At 48.2% G+C, this 14,517-nt stretch overlaps 1 protein-coding gene across 1 annotated transcript; it reads left to right on the forward strand.

Annotated features, from left to right (window-relative positions):
- Positions 1–5,352: 5,352 nt before the first annotated feature.
- LOC103636702 (peroxidase 9) lies at positions 5,353–6,985 on the forward strand. Its single transcript, XM_020542838.2, has 3 exons — positions 5,353–5,741; positions 5,834–6,025; positions 6,207–6,985. Exons 1-3 carry the CDS (start codon positions 5,460–5,462, stop codon positions 6,792–6,794), a joined length of 1,062 nt encoding a protein of 353 aa, XP_020398427.1. The 5' UTR covers positions 5,353–5,459; the 3' UTR covers positions 6,795–6,985.
- The last annotated feature ends 7,532 nt before the right edge of the window (positions 6,986–14,517 follow it).

Raw genomic sequence — 14,517 nt, forward strand, 5'->3', positions numbered from 1 at the left:
TAATGTAGCAAGTAACAATAGAAAACTTTTCTTAGGCGCATTGCATTTTTCTCCTAAGTTCTTGACAGCCGCATTCGATAATTTCTAGAGTTTTGCTGCATTCAATAATTTGCATGCTAGTCCACCTACTCTTTTGGAACATGTGAGTTCAGTAGAATTATGGCTGCAGCAGTTGCGAGGAACAATATTTGCAATAAATCCTTTTGAGTCAGGAAGACAAGTGGGCTAATCATATCTTATAATCATAATTAGTAACATCACAGCTAAGTAGCTAGCTAGCTACTCCATACAAACCCAATAAATCCAAAATTTCTACAACCCTAAATTCCTGGATGAAACCTTATTTAGGTGCACCACAGCTCAAAGGGCTAGTCTATATAGAAGTATATATATAGACATATCAGCGTAGCAACTACATGCATGCATGCTGCATGCATGTGTCCTGACTATCGTAACTAACCTGCGTCTGCTTCCGTCTGGCTGGGTCGGTCTTTTCTTTTTACCTGCTCCACCGGCAACTAATGAGCATTATTGGGCATATGGATCGAGTCTGGGTGACCACGCTCTTGACGTCTGATGTGGGCGTCGATCATAACTAACCTAAAGGGTCATGCAGTCACCTAGACCTAGCTTATTAGCCAGTTAAAGTTATACTATGTTGTTAATACTTGCATCATGCACGTTTCCCATATATTTTATTATCTTATATTAGGTCCATCTTATCTTCTTCAGCTCTTCCTCCTAATCTGATCTTCCCCATTGCGCGTTCGCGTGAGAGAATCACTCTCTGCAAACAATGGCTAAAAGACCAGCTTCATCTCTCGTTTTTTTAACAACATAGCATATATTGAGCACCATTTTTCACCACCGGACGGTTCGGCCCTTACAGACTGTTTGCAGTCCGGACTATCCATGGTGTCAGCGCGGGTGGTCCGCGTATGAATAGAATCAGTCATGGTTTTTGATTTTTTTGTGGGATTTGTTAGCAAAATCCGCGGGATTTTGGGAGCCCACTTACACTAGTACAAAAAGGCTCAAAGCCTGCGGGGACGATATATTTTTACAGGCAGTTTCGGTTATCCACCGACTCAGAGGCGGATCCAAGGGTGGGGCAAAGGGGGCCATGGCCCCACCTCAAATTTTATATGCTATTATACCTAGATTTAGATATACATCAAAATAAAAAAAACTTTTATATAGTAGGTACAACCAAATCTAATGAAACCTAGTTTTAATCTAACTTTTTCTCGACAGTCCATTGCTCAGCCCGCTCTCCATACAAGTAGTTCGATTCCTTCCTCTAGCGGCTAGCTACTCGACCTACTCGTGGTTCGATCACTCCTTCGGTCATGACTAGATCGGTAGTGGGTGGCTAGACCCGTCCGCTATCAGTGTCACCTTGTCTTCTCGTCACTCGTTAGTTCATCGCGTTGTTGGGATCCCACACGCAGCGCCGCTACTTTGTCTCCTATTCCGCATCGACTGGTGGGCAAGCTATTGGTGGGATCCTGCATTGGCACCATGGGGCCACCACCATCTACCCTCACTATGTCACCAGGGTCCCACCACGTCGTCGCAATGCAACAATTGTTGTCGCTTGCCACTGCCTACATCCGTTGCCCTCGCTGCCCCTCGCATGTTGCTGCCTCATCATCGCCATTTTAAGGCAAACTCACCACAATGACGCGTCAATGTGGCCGCTTCACCCGCCTTTCTGTAGGGTGACCAAAATGATTTTCTAATATTCATATCATTTTAGAACGCTCCTAGTATTATCACCTAACCTTATTATTATCATGAAGCTGTTTTTATCTAGTCGTCTAGTATTGTGGTTTGTCTCTTACGGTGTCGCTCCACCTAAAATTTTATTCTGCGTCCGCCACTGCACCGACTGTGTTATTTCTAGTGGCGGTTCCTTAAGAAAACCGCCACTAGAAATCGTATTTCTACTGGCGGTTCCTTAAGAAAACCGCCAGTAGAAATCCATGATTTGTAGTGGCGGTTTTCTTAAGGAACCGCCACTAGAAATCATTTTTATCCTTAATTTTTCGAGTTTTTCAAACGGCCTCGTATGACAAAACCACCAAAATAAAAGTTGTAGATCTCTAAAAGTTATGAAACTTTGTAGTTGACAACTTTTTTGTTTGAACTCATTTCGGTTCTCAAAAATTGAATCTAAGTATGTCAAATTTAAAATTCAAATTTTGCAAACTACCTCGGATGAAAAAAGTGTCAAAATAAAAGTTGTAGAACTTTAAAAGTTATTTATCTTTGTAGTTGACAACTTTTTTATTTGAATTCGTTTAGAGTCTCAAATAAGCAATTTACACTCAAATGGTTGTAATATGTGAAGAAAACAACTACAAACTAGACACAAGACATGTCATAGACGGAGTGGTAAGGAAGGGTATGCGCGAGGGTGAGGTCGACGGTTCGAATACTAACAACCGCGTAGCGCACGAATTTTGCGCGAAAAATGCCGCGACTTGCGGTTGGGGTGGGCCTAATAAAAATAATTTTTTTAACTATTTTTAGAATATGTTTTATGTTTCCTGGAAACGATTTGCACTGGCGGTTTTATTACGTCGCCCGCCAGTGAAAATCGATTTTCACTGGCGGTTTTATTACGCCGACCGCCAGTGAAAATCGATTTTCACTGGCGGTCCTCAGTTACCCGCCTGTAAAAATGATGATTTCTACTGGCCCCTAGCACTGGCGGTTACGAAAAACGCCACTATAAATAGGTTTACAACCGCCACTATAGAACTTCTCTGTACTAGTGTTATAACGGGTTGAGACCTCCCCATTATATAAACGAAGAGGTACGACTGATTGACACCTTCTGAGACAACAGTGCTACCACAAGGGTGGAATGAGACTCCCTTGACCAATTAATTAGGGAAGCTAGTGAGTGATTACCTTACTCAAAAGGGGCAAGCGTGGAGTGAATCACTGCAGAGTATAGGGAGATCAAGGGGGTCGATCTGTCTGTGATAGCTTTTCAGACGAGAGATTCCTATACTCCCTTTTGCCTGAAACAGTGCTACTAGTGCTGGGAATTTGGGTCGGGCTTTTCGGGCCAGCACGAGCACGACCCGAAAATAAGAGCCCAAAGCACGGCCCGACACGAAGTAATATGAGCCGGGCTAGCATGACCCGAAGGCGGGCCTGGGCCAGGCCTCAAATTCCGACCTATCGGGCCCCCAGCACGGCCCGCATAGATAAGCCGGGCTTGGGCCGGCACGGCCTAATTGAGACCAATCTATTTAATTTCTTTAATTTAGTAAGATATCGACTTTATATTGTTGTTATATTTGGAGTTTATGTGGTTAAACGATGTTATAATTGTTTAATATCTTTAATTTAGTAAGCTATATACTTTATATGGTTATAATATTTTGATTTTATGTGGTCAAATATACGGGCCGGGCTTGGGCCGACACGGCCCAACGAAGGCACGACATGGTTTAGGGCCAGGCTGGGCCACTGTTTTTACACTTCGGGCTGGCACAGCACGACCCAAAAATTGTTTGGGCTTTCCTGGCCCGAACCCGTTTGGCACGAAGCACGATGGGCTTGGACCGGACTGGCCCGGCCCGACCCAATTCCCAGCACCTACCACCAGAGCATTGCTTGAGCCTCTCGCATGATTTAAATGATGGAACTAAACTTAACTTGACATATGCATTGTATGATGTGATATTTCATCTATAATCTCTTATTTAATTGGGATCGTATTTACTTATACTTTGTAATTGCTAATAAAATTTTGATCAACAAAGTTAAAAACAATGCTCTGTCTTAACCATATTCCTTGGTAAGTCTTACACTACACTTTTACCCACACTTGTTGAGCGATGACCGTATGTGATTTTTACCCACACTTGTTGAGCGATGACCGTATGTGAGCTCACTCTTTCTATAATCACAGCAGGTCAGGAACATGTACCGCTAGAGAAGGATCATGAAGATGTGTTCAGAGAGGTTTATATCGTCGTCACCCAGTCAACGGTGTATTTTATTTAGTTATTTTTGTACAGAAATTATATTAAGTGATAAATATATGATATTGTTTTCTGTATCATGAGTTATCATATGTGTGAGATTTGATTCTAACACGTATTTAAGATACATTTGAATTTATCCTTAATTCCAAATGTGACATGTCGGGCCGGCCCAAACACACTTCCATTCGGACTGGACCGTTCTCATGTTGGGCCGCTACAGTGCCAGGCCACGTGCCCGTTGCTAGTTCGGAAAGTATACTGCCCTGAGATAATGCCCTAGTAGATGAGAGCGCGACGCCAATTGAGACCCTGTTCAAGTTCAACGTTTGATACCTTTTTCTTTCATGAAGTCAAGGCTACGCGGAAGGCCAGCATGCCGACAACGCCGGCCCAAGGCCACGCACGGCCCACGGGCTAGCTGATTGCGATCGACTTGCGAGATGTCGGTACTACTAGCTGCTTGCTGGGATTGTCGTCAATGCTGCCTGCCATGTACGTACCATAATTTCGAATTACTTGCAACTGCAACTCTGCTGCAGTTGCAAGTGCAGTACTGCAATGACAGGTAGACACTATCAGTCTCACGTTTCAACTACTAAATAAACAAAAGAAGGAATTATGTTCGACTGTAAGAACTAGTTTAGGAGTTTAAGAATCGGAGGCGATTGAATGGGTTAAAATCTCCTCTTTATTCAAATTTGAATAAGGAAGAGATTTTAACCTCTTGAATCCCTAAGCGAGAAAATTCCGTCCGGCAGAAGGCCGCTCTACTAACTGCTAGTCTAACCACCGCTCTACTAACTGCTAGTCTAACTACTAACAGCAGGTGGGGAGCTCAATGCACTGTGCCACTGTGGTACAATAATACAATTCAATCTAGATGTACCCGTGTTAGTTCGTACTTCCTGCGCCACTATGTCCATCCTACTACTGAATCATATATACGTACAAGGACGCATCTAGACTCTAGAGTGGGTGAAGCTACTGCCACCACTTCATGCTGTACATTTACCAAGATTTATTTAGGATGTGTTTGGTTGAATGTACAAGGAGGGATGAAATAAGACGACCATATTTTCTATAATATTTGGACAGGAGTCACGTGGTCACATTTTTGATGGGAAGGCAGACATAGCCTTTACAAAATGAAACTTGATGATCTCATGTGGAGGGGGGGGGGGGGGGGGGGGGGTTGGACTAATAATAGACGCGACGTGAAGGGTTTAGGCAGCTGGTCACTCATGGCAATAATAGGACATGAGACAGTAGTGGCAAACAGACAAGTAACAAAAACTATACAGAAGCAACCTCTAAATCAGGTACACCTGACGCAAACTGCTGACGCTTTCCAGAAGTGGAGTGGATGGAGTGACCCATAGTGGAATCACACATGAGCGTCTATAAATAGGAAGCAGAAATCACCCCACAACAGCAGCATCCAAGAACCCACCCATGGCTTCAATCAACACAGTCCTCGGTGCAATCTTCGTTGCTTCCTTCTACTTCTGTGGCTCCCTTGCCTTCTTCCCTCCTGGTCCTGGTCACCACCACGAGGGAGCCCACCACCCTCCAATCGGAAGTGCTCCAATCCCAGGTCTTTCTACAGACTACTACAGGTTGACATGCCCGCAAGCTGACGAGACTGTGGCGCCCATACTGAAGAAGGCTATCGCAAAGGAACCACGGGTAGCTGCCTCCCTTCTCAGGCTCCTCTTCCATGACTGCTTTGTCCAGGTTAGCAGCACGGTCTCATGTTCTCTATTTGGTCAATCGTCTCTTTTGTCCCGGCCGTGGTTCATGCGATGAAACTAATCGCACTATCGCAGGGCTGCGATGCGTCGGTTCTTTTGGATGACGCTGAGGAAGTCGTGAGCGAGAAAAACGCTATCCCCAACAAGGATTCCATTAGGGGGTTTGAGGTCATAGACGAGATCAAAGCTGCACTCGAGGAAGCATGTCCGCAGACAGTGTCCTGTGCTGACACTGTCGCCCTGGCAGCCAGAGGTTCGACAGTGCTGGTAAGAAATAAATCTCTCTAGCTAAATTCAAGTGATGGCATTGACAACAACCTGCAGTAGCTAGTTTTACATGAGTAGAAAATGTAAGGGATTTCCCACAAAAAAACATGTTTTATTTCCTTTAGTCTTGGTCCAGTTGTTATATTTAATCGATATAATTAAGCTTCTTCTCACCTGACAGAGTGGTGGACCGTACTGGGAGCTTCCATTAGGAAGGAGGGACTCAAGGACAGCAAACATGAAGCTAGCAAACAAGAACCTTCCTCCACCAAACGCAACACTGCACCGTCTCATCAAGTTCTTCCGAAGGCAAGGGCTGGACAAGGTGGACCTTGTGGCACTATCAGGAAGCCACACCATTGGAAGTGCCAGATGCGTGAGTTTCAAGCAACGGCTCTACAACCAGCACAGAGATAACAGACCGGACAGCACGCTAGAGACGAGTTTCTACCACACGTTGGCGTCGGCGTGCCCACGCGCCGGTGGCGACGGCGAGATACGGCCACTGGATCTCGTCAGCCCTTCGCGATTTGACAACAGCTATTATAAGCTGGTACTGGAGGGGAAAGGGCTTCTCAATTCGGACGAGGTTCTGTGGACAGGAAGAGACCCCGAAATTGCAGGCCTAGTCAAGAGTTATGCCGAAGACGAGGCGCTGTTCTTTGAGCACTACGTGAGTTCAGTAACCAAAATGGGGAACATAAATCCCCTCACGGGTCACGATGGAGAAATCCGCAAGAACTGCCGTAGGGTCAATCAGGAGATCTAGTCGTTGAAAGGCTTCAGTTTCAGTCAGGTTCCTTTGCTTATGACGGGAAATTTCATTCACATGATGTCAACTGTAAGGCCACTATTTTCAATGAAATGTATCTCATCATCTTCTTTTGCTCTAAAATAGTGCGTTTATTAAGACAACGTTTGGTTCCAGAGTAACGTGGGACGGAGTCACTCTGCTTCTAATCTGTTCTTGTTTGAATTGGTTCCATATAGGATCTAAAAATGAAATACTATGCTCAAATATTGAACCATTTGACTCCCTGAATTTTTCGGACGGCGTCGTTCCATTCTAATTGGCTCTATAACCAAATGCTAACTAAGTCATTCATTGCATAATCATGTCCTTAGCTTCTACTCCACTAAAATTTAGGTGACATTTTGGGGCTGGACTTAACAACCAAGGACTAATGAGCCTTTTTGTTTCCGCTTATAATCAGATTCTCAGTCAACTGAGAACTGTCTGCACTTATCTGTGTTCTTGTTTTCTGATTACAAAATGAAAAAAGAAGTGCGTGATCAACACTAAGCGGAAGGGGATCCTCGACTCGTTTCCTGTTAGGGTAGGGGATATGGAGGTAGGAGAAGGCAGAGGTAGAAGACAGAGATAGGAGAGAACAGAGAGCTCTCTTCAGAGTTTCTATTGTTCAGATGAATAATGTCCCCACGCCCAGACAGAGTTCCTGGTTATTACAGGCGGTCCGCTCACACGCCACGGGGACGCAGCCCCACACACACAGCCACACGCGACGGATGGCGCACATTCACGCCCATTCCGGGCCCACCAGTCGGACGTTAGGACGCCGCTCCCTTCTTCCAGGCTCCCTTCTTCCTGGCTGCTTCTGTGGACTGCTCGATGGAGGCAGAGGGGTAACATTCCCTCCCCCTTGGAAGCCTGCTTGACCCCAAGCAGGGGCAAACGGAAAGCATTGGCGCAAAGCTTCAAGGTCCTCCCAAGTAGCCAAGTCGCGGGGTAATCCGGACCATTCCACGAGAACTTGCTGCACAAAGCGATGCCCTTTGGTAATTCCTCTGGTCTGAAGCACCTGGATAGGAATAGCAAATTCTGGGAAATCAGTAGGCAATGTGGCCGGAACAGGGCCCTTGTAACCAGCGGCTAGTTTGAGCTGGGAGACATGCACAACGGGATGGATCTTGCTGGCAGCAGGCAGAGCCAAGCGATAAGCAACCTTGCCGACTGAATCGGTGATTTGATAAGGACCAAAATATTTGAAGCTTAACTTGTGGTTAGCACGCGGCAACACGGACGACTGCACATAGGGCTGAAGTTTCAAATAAACCCAATCGCCGACAGCAAACGAGCGTTCGGTCCTGTTCTTATCAGCCTGACGCTTCATCCGTTGTTGCGACCGAATCAGGTGCTGATGGATGAGGTCCTGCATGTGAGACCGTTCCTGGAGCCAATCTGATAGTGAAGCAGGGACAGTATCATCAACAGAAATTCCCAGGGATCGGGGCTTGCGACCGTAGAGGACTTCGAAGGGAGAACACCCCAAAGCTGAATGGAAACTGGTGTTATACCAGAATTCTGCCGTTGGAAGCCAAGATGACCACTTTTTTGGGCATGCATTAACAAAATAGCGGAGGTAGGTTTCGAGGCACTGGTTAACTCGCTCCGTCTGACCATCGGATTGGGGGTGGTAGGAAGAACTCATGCGCAGCTCGGCACCCGCTAGCTTGAAGAAGTGTTGCCAAAACTGACTGGTGAACACAGGGTCCCGGTCAGAAATCACAGCCACTGGAAAACCATGGAGGCGATAGACTTGAGAGACAAAAACTTGAGCCACGGTTAGCGCAGTATACGGGTGAGACAGTGGAATAAAATGAGCAAACTTAGTGAATTTATCAACCACCACTAAAATGCAATCCGCGGTGCCCGAACGAGGAAGGCCTTCGACAAAATCCAATGACACCGTGTGCCAGGCAGACAGCGGAACTTCCAGTGGTTGTAACTTGCTTGGGTAAGCTGACCGGTCCGGTTTTGCCTGCAAACAGACTTGACATTGCTGAACGAATGTCTTCACATATTGCTTCATCCGTGTCCAGGAAAAAAGACTCTTAACACGGCTATATGTAGCGGGAATACCGGAATGTCCACCAATCGCTGAGCAATGGAGAGCTGAGACAATCTTATGCTGCAATGGTTCAGCTGCCCCAAGCCATATACGATTCTTATACCGGAGCAGACCGGCTTTCAAAGTGAAGTGCGGGACAGCAGCAGGATCAACCGATAGGCGGGCCAGGAGAGACTGGGCCTCGGCGTCATGATCATAGCTGGCCTGGACGTCCAATAACCATTGAGGTACCACCGTGGACAATGCAAGAAGGTCAGCAGGCACACAACGAGACAATGCATCAGCAACACGATTCTCCGAACCAGGACGGTAATGAACTTTGTATTGCAGACCAAGTAACTTGGTGAAAACTTTATGTTGCCAAGGTGTATGAAGGCGCTGCTCGTTGAGTTGGGTGAGGCTTTTGTGATCTGTGAGGATGACAAACTCCTGGTGTTGGAGATAAGGCCGCCACTGCTGGACAGCGAGGATCACAGCTAAGTACTCCTTCTCGTAAGTTGACAACCCTCTCAACTTAGGACCAAGTGCCTTGCTAAGAAATGCTAGGGGGTGACCTTTTTGCATAAGAACTGCACTGACTCCGAGTGCACTGGCATCAGTTTCTACGAGAAAAGTGCTACTGAAATCCGGTAATGCAAGGACAGGAGCAGATACCAGGGCCTTTTTCAATGTGTTGAAAGCAATATCATGCTCACTGGTCCAAATAAATAGGCTGCCTTTCTTGAGCAAAGCTGTGAGCGGTTGACAAATGACCCCGAAATTTCTGATAAATTTCCGGTAGTACCCAGCGAGCCCCAAAAAGCTGCGTAAATCGCGAATGCCACTTGGCGTTGGCCACTCAGCGATAGCTTGGATCTTCACTGGATCGGTGGCCACACCCTGTGCATCAATAATATGGCCGAGATAAGACACTTGCTGTCTTGCAAAGGAGCACTTAGATAGCTTGACCTTCCACTGATCTCGAGCCAATAATTCCAGGACCAGCTTCAGATGACGGGTATGGTCGTCCAGAGATGCACTGTATACAAGAATGTCATCGAAGAACACAAGAGCACACTTACGAAGTAGAGGTGCTAGAGTGTGATTCATAGCCTTCTGAAATGTGCCCGGTGCCCCGGTGAGACCAAATGCCATAACTCGAAATTCATAATGGCCTGTGTGTGTCTGGAAGGCAGTCTTGTGTGACTCTCCTGCTTTGAGTAAGATCTGGTGGAAGCCCGCTCTGAGATCTAATATGGAAAACCAGGAGGCACCAAACAGCTCGTCAAGTAGCTCATCGATGATGGGAACAGGGTACTTGGATTTAACTGTAAGGGCGTTTAAATGTCTGTAATCCACGCAGAAACGCCATGAATTATCCTTCTTTTTGACCAGCAACACTGGGGATGAGAATGCACTGGCACTATGCTGAATCAAACCACTCTGCAACATTTCGGCCACTTGAGACTCCATCTCATCTTTCATTGCTGGTGAAAATCGATAGGGTCGGATGTTGACTGGTCGCGCTCCTTCAATCAAAGGGATAGCATGATCACACGATCGAGTCGGGGGCAGGGCAGACGGTGGCTGGAACACATCCTGAAAGCTGCGAAGCAGTCGCATCACTGCCTCTGGTAACTGCAAGTCTTCGACCAAGTGCAACTGAGCAGGATCGGTTGAAACAGGAAGCAAACGTTGAATTTCCAACACTGTACAGACCGGAACCAAAGGGTTACAACCTTGTAAAATTACTGTGCTGCCTGCATATGGGATGGACAACCATTTGTGTTTCCAGTCCACTGTCATTGGGCTCAGCTGTTCCAGCCAATCCATACCCAATATTGCGTCATAGAAGGGTAGATGGATCAACTTGAATGTAGTACAGAAGCTAAGATCCTGCACTGACCAAGAAGCCTGAGGGAGCTCCACAGAACACTGCAACACAATGCCATTTGCTACTCGTACAGACAATGGTGTATCCATAGAAGTGATGCCAGACAACTTAGAAGTGTGGGCAGAATTCAGGAAACTATGAGAACTACCTGAGTCGATTAACATGAGCAGGTCAACCCCTTGCAGGACACCCCGAATTCTGAATGATTTTGATGGGCGGTGGACCGAGGCAGCTTCTGTAGACAATAAGATCATAAATTGCTCAGCAGAATCCTCAAACTCGCCTTCAGATTCAGGCTGATCAGTTGACAGCATCTCCCATAATTCTTGGACAGCATGCAACTGCACTGTATCTGCACATTTATGACCCTTGTTCCACTTCTCTGTGCAGTATTGACAGAGACCCTTAGCACGCCGGTACGCACGAAGAGATGCCACCTTAGAATCAACAGTTGGAGGCGCCGTCGTGTTGGTCTTGGTATAATCGCCCCCGCTGCCACGAGGCTGCTCCCCACGGTAGGACGACGTGGGAGCGGCTCTCAGCAGCGGCCGAGAAAACGAAGAATGCTCAACCCGAACCAACTCCGGCCGACGAGAAGGCTCCGCAGCTTCCTGCAACAAGGCCAGAGAGCAGGCAGTATCGAGGTCGCCAGGACGTTGTACAAGAATGACAGACTTGATATCAGCACGCAAGCCATCAATAAATCTCATAGTGTAATACAATGGGTCTGTTGTGTGTTCATAGGTGACAAGTAAATCCACTAACTCGCAAAAGCGGTCAATGTAATCCTGGACAGTAGAGGTCTGTTTGATGTGGAATAATTTTTGGATAACTAGCTCATGTTGTTGACGACCAAATCGGTCATGGACGAACTGACAGGACTGTCGCCAGGAGAGCGAGGGCAGGCGAGGTTCGATGGATTGGAGCCAACGCGCAGCTACGCCATGGAAATGCATAGTTGCGGCTTTAATCCAAACGAACTCCTCGGTAGCGTACATATCAAAATAATCTTCGCACTGTTTTTGCCAAAGTTTGGGATTACTGCCATCGAACACAGGGAAATTGATCTTAGGAAGACCACCCAATCCTCTACTCGGTTCCCCCCGACGATCTAGCTCTCCAGAATGAATATCGTGATGAACTGGGAATTGAAACGAAGCAGGGGCGTTAGGTGACCACGTACCCTTGACCGGGTAGTGGAGATCGGCCACAGGGGGCCCAAATCCACATTCCCGGTGAGAAGAAGCGAAGCGGGGCCCAAAACGTGAGCCGTCAGCGTGGTCGACGGTGGCAGAGGAGCCCACCGGCGCCGATCCGCGCGCGCCGAGGATGCCGGGCTTGGTGAAGCCTTCGACGCGCGCCCCATGTGACCACTGGATCTCCACTTTGGAGAGCTCGGCGTGAACTGAATCCATGGTGGATTGGAGGGCGTCGATGGAGGATTCCATCCGGGGGCGCCAAGCTTCGAATCCGTGCAGGGCGGACTCGAGGGAGGTGACGCGCGCTCCGGTAGTGGCCTCCCAATAGCGGACCCGATCGGTGAGATCCGCATCGGCCGCCGAAAGGTGAGCTTCGACGTCCGCGCGGATGGCAGAGGCAAATTCGTCGGAGTGGCGGGCGAAGTCAGCCGCCTGGGACTCCAGCGCGCCGACGCGGAGTTCCCACTTGGAGTCGATCGCCGAGAACCGTTTGTCGAGCTCCGTGAGAATGGCGCGGGTCTGTTGTTCCAGCGCCTGTGTGAGCTGCGCATCGACAGGGGACGCCATGGACGCGACGACCGAGGAACGGAGGAATCTGATACCAATTTGTTAGGGTAGGGGATATGGAGGTAGGAGAAGGCAGAGGTAGAAGACAGAGATAGGAGAGAACAGAGAGCTCTCTTCAGAGTTTCTATTGTTCAGATGAATAATGTCCCCACGCCCAGACAGAGTTCCTGGTTATTACAGGCGGTCCACTCACACGCCACGGGGACGCAGCCCCACACACACAGCCACACGCGACGGATGGCGCACATTCACGCCCATTCCGGGCCCACCAGTCGGACGTTAGGACGCCGCTCCCTTCTTCCAGGCTCCCTTCTTCCTGGCTGCTTCTGTGGACTGCTCGATGGAGGCAGAGGGGTAACATTTCCCTTCCCACTACTCTGATCCTCTCTATCAGCGCCGCCTGCCGCCAAGTCCCTGAATCCGTGGGCGACCGGAAATACTCGCTTGCTCCCCCTGTTTTCCTCGGTCGCCGGAGCGCGTCGCCTCCGAGCAGCAGCAGCAGTCCCTGGTTGTTCCTGGTGGTTCTTGCCTCCTCGTCTGGGTGGTGAAATAGCGTCGTCTTCGCTGGAACCCACCTGCCTGCTCTTGCTCCGGTCGCGCAGTCGCGCTGAGGCTCTCACCACCGTCTGCTGGTGGTTGCCGCGGCGCCGCTCCTCCCTCGTGGTGGCGGTGGAGGACTACGGTCGGGGATCGACGGCTTCTTCGTCCGTTGGACGCTCAGGTCTTCATCGTGCTCTTCACCGGCACGCGGAAGATAGCTTCGTCGTCACCATTGCGGCATCGTAAAAGGTACCAGCACTCTGGGATCCTTGTCGAGGTGTGATTATTCTCTTGTGTTTGATTCGCTCCCGTCTCTCTTCATTCGGAGTCTGTTGATTGTGTCGTGACCCGGGAGCTCTGATTCCCCATCCGATTTGTTTGTTCTCGCTTTATTTTTAGTTTTGTCTTGTGCTCGGTGGGTTTGATCCTCACCAATATTTTCCTCGTGTTCATTTGTTCATGGATCCACAAATAACCGATCCCAGAGAACCAATTTGGTGCGAAATTGAAAATCAGAAAGGAAGAAAAACCCTGAATCAGGGTAAGGAGGTCTGGAAGAATTTCAAAATCAAACACCTACCGATTGAACTGAAATGGTCTGATTGGGTACCTACCAGGGATATTAAGTGCAGAGATATCAGAGAGAAGGAACCTGGAGTATGCGTTCCTGCGTGGTTAACACCACCTAGAAAAAAAAAGTAAAAATAGAGTTGAGGTGATTTCTGGGAAATTCAGGGGGGGTGAAGCAAAAAACCTGAACCAGGTCACTTTACTTGGCATCACCCACCCGAGTTGGCAAAAGGTGCCCAGCCCCTTCATACGAGTGAGACAAACCCTAAGTCTCCCACTCTCTCACATCTCAGCCGCTTCGTCGGCCATTTCTGGGGGAAACCGCGAAGATCCTTTGCAAGTGTGGTAAAAAACCCCCGCGCGCCCACCACGGTGGTGAAGATGCAACCTAGAGGAGCCGGGAGGCGGGGAGGTGTTGCCTCTCGAGGTGCTGGTCGCAGATCGGCACGGGAGAATGTGTGGAGAAGGGTGGAAGAAGGCTCATCAAGCGCTCACAGACAGGAAGCTGACCCGACAGATGAAGAGGAGATGAAGGGAGAAGAACCCCATCAGCAGAACCCTTGGGAACAGCAGAGAAAAAGCCCCGAAGGAAAAAGCGGAAAAGATTGGAGGCATGCTGCTGAGGATGAGGATTTTAAAGAAGAGAATATCAAAAAAGAGGTACCTCGGAAACCCGCTGTTGATAGGCCTCCATGTGATTTCTGTCATCTAAAAAATCACTTGACGAGAGATTGTCGCCATCGTTTTTCATGTGAAACATGTGGTTGTGATGATCATACTGTTTTTGATTGTAAAAAATGCTTACCCTGGAATCTGGGTCCTGAGTTGTGTGCGGCTCAAGTTGAAGATCAAAGTTTTTTTATATTGAGGAAA

This window comes from Zea mays, chromosome 8, assembly GCF_902167145.1.
Source record: "Zea mays cultivar B73 chromosome 8, Zm-B73-REFERENCE-NAM-5.0, whole genome shotgun sequence".
Lineage (NCBI taxonomy): Eukaryota > Viridiplantae > Streptophyta > Magnoliopsida > Poales > Poaceae > Zea > Zea mays.